At 37.6% G+C, this 10,484-nt stretch overlaps 2 protein-coding genes across 17 annotated transcripts in view; both read left to right on the forward strand.

The window, feature by feature from the left end:
* Positions 1-5,313, forward strand: part of stxbp5l (syntaxin binding protein 5-like) — a 134,170-nt gene extending 128,857 nt beyond the window's left edge. For all 16 annotated transcript variants that reach the window (XM_034886100.1, XM_034886103.1, XM_034886101.1 and 13 more), the window contains 4 exons: positions 893-1,058; positions 1,862-1,973; positions 2,240-2,460; positions 2,951-5,313. In XM_034886100.1, coding sequence (XP_034741991.1) covers positions 893-1,058; positions 1,862-1,973; positions 2,240-2,460; positions 2,951-2,992 — 541 coding nt within the window. In that variant the 3' untranslated portion in view covers positions 2,993-5,313. The remainder of the gene's footprint in view (positions 1-892; positions 1,059-1,861; positions 1,974-2,239; positions 2,461-2,950) is intronic.
* Positions 5,314-6,817: 1,504 nt separating this feature from the next.
* poglut2 (protein O-glucosyltransferase 2) overlaps positions 6,818-10,484 on the forward strand; it is a 7,612-nt gene continuing 3,945 nt past the window's right edge. The window contains exons 1-4 of the mRNA XM_034886117.1: positions 6,818-7,365; positions 8,151-8,356; positions 8,497-8,702; positions 9,880-9,957. Of these exons, the coding sequence (XP_034742008.1) occupies positions 7,172-7,365; positions 8,151-8,356; positions 8,497-8,702; positions 9,880-9,957 (684 nt within the window). The 5' untranslated portion in view covers positions 6,818-7,171. The remainder of the gene's footprint in view (positions 7,366-8,150; positions 8,357-8,496; positions 8,703-9,879; positions 9,958-10,484) is intronic.

A 10,484-nucleotide genomic window follows, 5' to 3' on the forward strand; every position in this document is an offset into this window, starting at 1 on the left:
TCTTTTTGAGGTCATACCGCATGACATCCAAATATGGAAACTGCATACCAGCACTTACAAACATTACTTCTAAAAAAAAGGAGAGAGGGTTACAGACCTGCTTGCTTCTTCCATGTGCTCTCTGCTAACTGGTGAATGGTGCAGATTCCTGTCTCTGAGTGGATTTCAAAATAAAAGTCCCGAAATAGGGATTTCTTGATGGTCGCGCCACATGATATTTCATAAAAGAGACAGGTTCGGACAATATTTGGTTGCATGCTATGGGGGAAATATCTGTTCAACACTTCTGAAATTTCATATGGGATTACAAAACACATTGGAAAATATGCCAAAAGGGAGAAAAAATAAATTTAGGAAGATTTAGAATGATTTTAAAGATGTTTAAAAACCAACAGTTATGGTCGGACGGTCGCACCACATGACATTTTAACCCTTTAAGCACATAAAACATATATAATTCCAAATTATTTTTTAAATTAACATATGGTTTCATGGAGGGGACTGATTTTACTAAAACATGGTGAATTATTATGAAATTTTGAACTGTTAAGCTCAAGAAACTGCAATTGGACAGAAAACGTAGGCGTCACGTCATTGACCCAACTACATTATCTATGTGTGAATAACTTTTTTCTGTTTGGTTGGATGCTAATTGGTGGTAACTTTGTCCTATGCTAGAGATATCTCTTTAGTGTGATTTGTACATTTCAGAATTTTGTTTTATTTATAATTGTAAGAGTTACATGATGAGATGAATGGCAGGGTTCCAAAGATAGACACAATATTGTGATGAACAATCCAGAGATGAGATTTTCTTGCAGAGTACAGTTGTTCTGTTGCGGTTGTTCCTGGTGTTTAACTCTGTCTTCTATTTTTCTCGCTTTTCCTACAGTTTGCCAAGTCTTAGACCGCTTTTGGATGTTAATTACCTGCCTCTTGCAGACATGCGCATTGCAAGAACCTTTTGCTTCACCCACGGGGGTCAGGCATTATATCTCAGCTCCCCGACAGAGATCCAGAGAATTACATACAGCCAGGAGATGTGTGACAACCTGCAGGTCAGCACTGCATTTATCTATCTATCGATCTATTGATCTATCTATCTAATGATCCATTTTCTATTTTACATATACTGTATATCAGTTTCTTAATCCATCTATCATTGTGACATGCAACATCTCAGAATTTAGTTTTTAGGAAAGGGATGCAGGCATGTGTGTATGATGTGCAGATTAAGATTGCTATTGTCATCTCACATTTTAGTTGAGAAAAGTATTGGTGCAGTTATGTGATATACAGGTGCCATTACTACCAACCTCGGTGAAGCCAAGAGCTGACAGAGGCCATTGAAGGGAAATGTCACACTTGTCATGTGTCACCTCCACTGGGTTGATTGGGTGAATACAGTTTTACTGTGTGTGTGTGTGTGTGTGTGTGTGTGTGTGTGTGTGTGTGTGTGTGTGTGTGTGTGTGTGTGGCATGCCTGCATACGTTTTTTAAACATGGGCATATTTACAGTCATAGACGTGTTTGTTCTTAGGAGCCATCACTGCACACTCGCTATTGATAACAGACATCAGTGGAGCTTGTAACATGATGCTGCCATAGTGACACCTACAGGCAACAGCAGTTACTCAGGTTATGGTCTGGTTCTCCCCCTTCATAAAGGTACATTTGTTAAAGAGGTAATAAAGGGAAGAGGAAGTGAAGGTAACTTTGACCCAACCCTACCGAGGATGACCAGCTCATCATGAACAAATATCAGCAACATGTTCCTGGAACAGAGTTGGAAAGAATTGTTTTTAATAAAATTGGATTAATTGCTAAGAAGTTTTTTTTTCTTCATTTTCAATCCTTTCAGGAAATGCTGGGGGAGCTGTTTACACCAATAGAAACACCAGAAGCCCAGAACAGAGGCTTCCTAAAGGGCTTCTTTGGAGGAAATTCTCATAACTTTGACAGAGAGGAGCTCTGTGCGTGTGTTTCTCTTTTCTCCCTTTTCCTCTGTATGAAGAGTTTCATTCTAGTTTGTACTACTTCACCTTACAAATGTTACATGTAATGAATACATCAAGATTAAGAAGGAACTGTAGGACTAGCAAAGGGATAAAAATCCCTCATAACTAGAATAGTAACCCAGAATGTGCTTCTTATAATAATAATAATAATAATAATAATAATAATAATAATAATATTTCTATGTCTCCTGTCACTTTTTTTTACCCGATGTCGTTGACAGTTGGTGAGGCAGCAGCTGGGAAGGGTTCTCGTAGTCTAGCCCAGCATATCCCTGGGCAGGCGGGGATGGAGGGCATGAAGGTGGCGGCCTGCGGAGTGGTGGGTGATCTGGCACGGGCGCGCATTGCTCTGGATGAGAGAGGCCAAAGGCTGGGAGAGCTGGAGGAGCGAACCGCCCTAATGATGACCAGCGCAGAAACTTTCTCCAAACACGCTCATGAGGTACAAACAAGTTTATAAAAATGAATGCGCAAAATGTTACACACAACCCAAAAAAAACATAGATAATCAAATTCAATCTCTTGTAATCTAAGTTAAAAAAAATGTCTTTCTGTTAATGGTAAACGGTAATAGAAGAAACTCCATAAATTTAGTTCTTACACAATATAGCTGTTATTTAGATCAAATATCTCATTAATTATGCAAAAAAGAAAATGAGCTCCATTGTCCTCAGCCCATTCCCAATTTTTATAATATTGTACAGTACTCTAAGAAAGTAATCACATAAGTAATCACATATTTGTGCTGACTCTTCTCGTCCCTAAAAAGGATGATGTCATATTTAAAATGCCAAATACTGGTGTTTAAAAATTCTACATCTAACAGCTGTAATACAAACTATGTAATAATAACGTGCTCTTACTCCAAAAGAAATGAAGCAGTGACAAATTATTTCTCACCATCGACTATATGTGACCTCATCTCTTTGCAGGTGATGCTAAAGTGCAAGGACAAGAAGTGGTACCAGTTGTAATAGCAGTAAAGAGAGCCGAGGCTGCCCTTGGACTGCTGGGAGAGTTATGCCGGGACAGGGACCTTCACTCTACAAATAAGAGCAGTGAAAGAAAGACTCAAGAGTGTCTTTGTCTTCACGGCTTCTGGACTGGCTACGGCACTGTCACATTGTTAAAGGACGAGAAAGTGTTAGTTCCTTGTCTAGACAGGTAGTGATGAGGAAAGAATGAGAATAGTGTATGGCGGCATTTGGAGGATTGAAGATGGAACTGGAAATATCCAATATGTCTGTCTATGAGTGTGTGTGGGATATGTGTGGTTGGGTTTTCTGGACCTCTCTGTGTAGATACTCAAAAGTTAAGAAACCAACAAGAATTGCATGAAACAAACATGGATGACTATTAAAAATATCCAACTGCCATATTAAAAAGCAGCATGCTACTTTAACAGGAGATACAAAAATAAAAAAAACATTTTATTTAATGATGTAAGCCAACAACAGAAACTATGAAAAACTTTATATTTTTTGAAATATTGACAAAAAGCTATATATATAAAAAGGGAAATGTATACCTGCATTGCTATTAAGCCAAAACTTGTGTTCCTTTCCCTTCTCTTCTTTATTTACATTTTTTATTTATTTAACATTTTTGTTATTAGTCTCAGCAAATATTAAATGCTACAATATAGATGCACATACTTAGCTTTCTCTACACACACTTAGAATAATGCTGAACTAAGTTCTTACCAATTACTCTGGGCTGCACAGTGCAAACAAATCCGTATGATTTACACTTACTTCGGTACAGTCTGATCAGACTAACTTCACATTTTGGCAGCGGCAGTAGCTGCTACTACTTACAAAAACATTAAATAATGATGAGAAGTATCTCACTCCCCAACTACAGTTGTATGAAAATAAAGAACAGATTGGTGTGGGAAGTATTCTAAGGCTGGAAGACTGAACTGCGTGTTCTGGACACAGTGTGTTTATAGCTATAGTATGAACCTATATACTATTCACGTGCCATAAAAAACAAGATGAGTAAATCTACTCACTGTAAACTAACAAAGAGCTAACATGTGGTAGTTGTATGTTTTCTGTTTGATCAGAACAGATGAGATATAGTGCTGGGAGGTGGCCATAGAGGGCATTCATCAGAGTCAAAGAAATCAGTGTTCTTTGTGAAAAGAAAAATATAAGGGTGTTTTTTTTGTTTGTCTGATGTACAAGTTTAGTGAGCCATTAGGTTGGGTATGTGTTTGTGTGTGTTTGTGTGTGTGTGTGTGTGTGTGAGGAAGAGAGAGTGCCACAGATGTCAAACAACTGGACTCCAAAGTGATCAAACATGAATGATACCCTCCCATCTCTCAGCTTCAGTCTTTTAGAAGTTGTGGTTCATGTGTTTTCAGGGTTAAACCTGAGCAGTTCTCTTTCCATGATCACAAACAATAATTTTAAATGATTGTCAATGTCTTTGTGGCAGCATTACAAAGAGGAGTTGGAATCACATCCGCTTAACTGCTACCAGCTCCCTTGTGAGTTGTTTATCAGTAGAAGGTTCAGGAGAAGTAACAGTATTTTTTTCCCAGTGATGTTCAGATGTCAGTGACGAAACTATGTACATTTGCAACAATTTCAAATGAAGGCAAATATGTTCTTTTTTTCGTTCAATATTGTTCTTGATGACTATGGTATCCTCTTGTCCGGGTCTTATATTTGATGGTGATGGCCTTTCCCACAGAAGGCTCTTGTATGTTTAAAACAACAAATGTTTCATGATACATGGTTGTGTATCATATTGTGATTGTGTTGTACATGTCAATGGGAAGCCACATGACACGGGCAAACAACATTAACTGAGGAGGATATTTTGTTCTTGTGTATTTGTCTGTACTTTGAATTGATCTGAAAAACCAAACAGGATTGTTGATATCCATTTCTCACACATCAGGCCTTTATCCACATGAGCATTAACATATATAAAGCGTTGCGCCTTGATCATGTTGACGGCACTCCCAAATAAAATATGCACAGCGACACTTAGACTCAAAACCTAAAAAAGGAACAAGTGAATCTATCTACATTACTAGCATAGACTAGTCATTTCCGCCTGCTCCATGTCAGGCTGCAGAGGTTTTACTTTGTTTTGACCAAACCCAAATCTCCTGACATTCTAAATCAGCACCACGCAGATATCAGGAATTACACGGGATTTGATTCAATTAGGTGTCTTAAACATGTGAAAAAAAATGAATTTCTCTCATATCTCTGTACCGTCAATGAGATTTGTGTTCAGTGCAGTCCTTTCAATGCCAGAGAAAATAAACAAAAAAACACAACCAAAAGAAAAAAAGAAAAAAAATCTGACTTCTACTGACAGGGTGTTTTGTTAGTATGTTTTTTGTTAGTATGTTTTTGGTTTTTCTATTAATTGTACAGTTCAATCTTGAGAGAAAGTTGAAACAAAAAACAATATAAGATAAAGACATTCTTGGGATATTTTTCTCTGTATATGTTGTACCTGTTAATGCTGGTACTGTACTATCTGGTATTCTGGCTCTGTCTAAATCACTGGAACTCGGTAGTTCTTCACACTGTAGTATCCGAAAAAAAAAAAAAAATTCTCTGGTTTTCGCAATGATGGCAGCAAAGTTTGTCTTATTTAAATGGATTCTACCACTTTTTGTTCTTATTGATATTATACTAGTGTGATAGAAATTACTTGACAAAAAAAGAACTGAAAAATATGTTGATGCAAAAGCAAAATGAAATAAACATTGATGTACACAGTTGAGAGCTCTGTTTCACTAGCCTCCATCAGCTGCTGTTGTTTTACAACACAATCATCTGGGCTCCTCCACATCGTTTATCTGCTTGTTTGAGAAGCAGCACCCATAATGGAAGTGAAGATTCCTTACATTGAACTAAAAGTGCAGCATGGTTTATTTCAAGATTTTTTTTTTTTTTTACCATTTTCAACGTAACTTACCTGCTTTATATAAGAAGCATACTGTGAGAAAATGATCTTACATGCATTTCTCATAAATACATTACATCTTCCTGAATAGTCTATACATATAAGATTATTTTGGATCCACTGCAGTTTGTAATGTTTGCCCAGAATGTTTCGGACTGTTTTAATCCATTTTTGTTCTCTGTACTCCACACTCAGACGAGTGTCAGTACATGGTGGAAATGTAACGGATTTACTCAAGTACCATACTGCAGTACAAATGTGAAGTATGTTAGTTGAGTTTTTTTTGAGTATTTCAACTAAGTGACAATCTATTCTTCTACTCCACAGAATCCAAAGGGAACTATTGAACCTTTTTACTTCACCACTACATTTATTTTACAGCTATGATACCAGTTACTTTACAAATTAACATTTTTACACACAAAACATAAGATACAAATTTATATAATCTAACACTATAATTAAATTACACAACAGTATATAACATATTTAAAAGCAGCTTCATCTCGACCACTAACAGTAAAATACTTCTCACACATGGATGCATTAGGAATGACTTGTTTACTCTAAAAGGGGTTTTCCTACATTGAGTACTTGAGTACTCAGGATTTTTACAGTGTGGCATTTCTACTTTCACTTAAGCAAAGGATATACGATATTATACGATTCTTTGCAATATTTTTACAAGCAAATCCCTCCGTCCAGTTCCATGCTAAGATATGTTGATGCAAGAGAACACGCCCAGCAAGTAGCCATAGACAGTTAAAGGTAGTAGCCTTTAAGTTAACTTCCGGACTTCTGTGCAATCAGATTCATGAGTTGATTACTCTTTCAGCCAATCAAACCCAGATTTGGCGGACTGGTGACCAATCAGACTGCTACATCGCGCGTGCTTTTCACGCCCCTGTTCATTCTGCAGATAGTTATAAACTGTACAAGGATTTTTTAAACCAGGTTATGCTAACGGTAATTTTCGTATTACTGAAAGCATATTAAAACAACAAAAGTTATGCGCGTATGTTAGCCACATATTAGCAATGCCACCGCTGTGTTGTGTTGTTCCAAATGGAAACGGAGTGGACAGTTTTAGCTAGCGTTAACGTTACTTTATACTCATTCTTTTGATGTTTGGGCATTTTTAAACCGAGAATGGCAAGTTTGGGTAGTGAACCTTTCTGAGGAGAAAAGTAGGGGCTAACAGTGGACTCTGGACAGGTATGTCTCTTCGGCTTTTTGCGTGGTGGCTGCTGTTCTTCTGTCTGGATCTGTTCAGGCATGAACTCACAGGGGCTCATGCAGACTCGGTACTCAGTGCTGCAAAAACTTTAGTATGGGGACCTGGACTCGAGACAAACATTGTCCTTCCAGCTCGATTCTTCTACGTACAGGCGGTGGACAGCTCGGGGCGGAAGTAAGTAGCGTAAGGCCTGCAAATTGCCCTTTATGCAGCCAGTACGTATTTCAGTTGCAACAACCTGTAAAATGTTATTGGCGAGCCATGTTGCTTTCAAATCCACGTAGCATTCTTCTCTAGGTTCTGTTATGTGAAAAAAGGACCGTTTGAGCAACATAATGTATTTTATGTCAGTGAAAATCGTTTCTCTAACTTGTTTATATGTGTAAATAAGGTTTTTTTTTGTCTCTTAATTTTATTTAAAATACAAAAAGAGTAAAATTGTATCTTTATCATTCCTGAACAACTTAAATTAGCAAACATCCAGCCCCCAATAAGTTTTAATTTTTGCCTTGGCTTACACTTTTCTTCAGTGTACAACAAAATATTTATTTTTCTCCTCACAAAATGAATGGAATTAAATACAACAACCCTCAACTTTTATGATTATAATTTCTAGGGAAGACAAATATTCTCATATTTGGGTCACCCCACCCATTGGGTGTCACTTTCACATGTAGATCAGTTTTTCTCTTCCATTCATGCCTCCGACAAAAAACTACATTATTGTTGTCTGTTGGAACACAAGAGAGACAATAGCAGCATTCCAATAACGAGAAGCCATGAAATTATATCAGCAACAAAAGATTTTGGTTTTTAATGTACGACTTGTAATTTGAAATCAGTTGGTATCACCGCTTGAGTCAGTGTCGCGCACAATTGTGTGCCAGCATGCTAGTATTCTTCTGGCTCTGCTCTCTTTTAACAGTAGCAGCACATTCTCCATGTTTTCTCCCTCACAGTTTAACAACATCACCTGGTGAGAAGACCTTTGAAGTGAAGATGGTGTCTCCGGTGGAGCAGTTCACCAGGATTTGGATCCAGGTCCTGGATCGTAAGGATGGCTCCTTCCTGGTTCGCTACAGAATGTATGCCACCTACACTGACCTTCACATCCACATTCTGCTCAAGAACAAGCACGTCGCCAAGTCACCATTCATTCTCAAAGGTAGAACACAATCCAAGTTGTCGACTCATAACGTGTTTTAAAATTAGATTTGTGTTGTTCTGGCCTGATTAAAATGGCACATGTTTAAGGCAGGTAAAAGAAAAGGATCTTCATAATGCGTCTGTGTTTTTGCTCCACAGGTTCAGTCTACCATGAGGGCTGTGACTGTCCCCAGCCCAGTGGTCCTGTGTGGGAGGCCGACATGCACTGTCCTCAGTCCTTCCCTCAGATCGAAAGGGACTTGGCCCTCTATGCAAGTGTTGACCCGGATCGTAATGCACAGGAGATCCCACAACGCTTTGGACAGAGACAAAGCCTCTGCCACTATACTGTTCAAGACAACAAGGTGCATCACACCTAGGACACCAGAAAAAACAAACAGAATGGGGGGAAACAATAAGATGAACCGCAAATGTCAAAAATCCTCATGAAGAAAATATTAGGTATGCAGTTATGCCACAGCTTATGAAATGGCACATCACTACATCAACAAAATGGTGATGTATTAGGGTTACAGTGAGGGTTGGGGGTGATTTAAAAAAAAAAAAAAAAGATTAAGTGAGCAGTGGTGGATATTCAATTTTTAGTAAAAAAGCCAGCATCAGCCTGCTACAACAGAAAACCGATATGTTGGTCTAAATAACATTTACACACAAGTCATTTCACAGAAATCGCCCTGTTTCTCTTACAAATACCACAATACCAAAGTATAGTATTGTAATACCAGGTAATATTTCTTTGGGCTGAATAGTAATTAGGACCATGTAAGGCAAGGCAAGGCAAGGCAAAGCAGATTTATTTGTATATCACATTTCAGCAACAGGGCAATTCAAGATGTCTCACATAAAACCAGTTTAAAAAAAAAAAGATAAAACACAGGAATAAACTGTTAAAAATAAAAATAGATAAAACACAAGAATACAAGTTACAGTGCAGTAAAATAAATGAAACATTAAAGAAAAGAACAACCATTTAAAGGAAGGTAACATCAAAAAGAAAGACATGTAAAAAGGTAAAGAGAGGCCAGAAGAACCTGGAGCAACGTGACACACCTGTAAGAACAGTCTATCAACCAGGTTTTTGATTTTCCCATAATACCACGTGGACATCGATCCAGGTTCCTGTAATAGTGATACGTCAAAAGCTCTGTCGCCACAGACATTACATGGGAACATCCAGTAATTTACCAGTTGTCTGTATTTTACAGTCCCATTTGTAATTTCTACATTTTTGAGGCAGGTTGAGCATCTAAACAAATTTTAGTAGCCGTAAATTTTCAATGAGCAATTACACATTTCTTCAACTGTCTATATTTCTATATATAACTTAATGAACTCCTTCAGTAGGAATGAAAGTTTGTTCTTGACCTTGTAAACGCTAGTCTTAGACAATACAAGCCCAATTCACAGTCTTCATCAACAGATAGATTTTGCAGTTAGGCATACAAGTTTATTCCTGAACACTCCTGTGATGTTTTTATGTTGATATAGTTTTTTTTTTTTTTTTTTTTAAATTCTCTTTAGGTCTACGTTAGAACTTTTGGAGAGCATGTGGGCTTCAGAATCTTTATGGATGCCATCCTCTTGTCACTCACCAGAAAGGTAAGCTCTTCTTAAAGCGCCCATATTATGCTCATTTTTCAGGTTCATAATTGTGTTTTGAGGTTGTTCCAGAAAAGGTTTACATTGTTTCATTTATAAAAAAAGAAAAACACCATATATAGTTGTTGTACTGCACATTGCTGCAGATCCTGTTTTCACCCTGTGTGTTTAGGTTTCTGTTTTAGCTACAGTGTGAGACATCTCACTTCTACACTATCTTTGTTGGGAGTTGCACATGCGCAATAGCTAGGTAAGATCCCATCAGCTAAATAACTTTTTGGACCAACCGACTTTGGTCAGTCCAAGGCAGGATTAGCTGGGAGACTTTTTCTAAACGAGGGGCACTTATGGAATACCTGCAGAACAGGGACGTGGAAGTAGTTCTTTTGGAGATTATGGTGAACTAGTGTGTGCTGTAGCAGTGTTTTGCCATTGAGAATGAGCTAGCATGCTAGCGCTAACATGTGCTATGATTAGCCACCTCATTTTAAATATATATATATATATATATATATATATATATATAT

This window comes from Etheostoma cragini, chromosome 11 (genome assembly GCF_013103735.1).
Source record: "Etheostoma cragini isolate CJK2018 chromosome 11, CSU_Ecrag_1.0, whole genome shotgun sequence".
In the NCBI taxonomy this organism is placed as follows: domain Eukaryota; kingdom Metazoa; phylum Chordata; class Actinopteri; order Perciformes; family Percidae; genus Etheostoma; species Etheostoma cragini.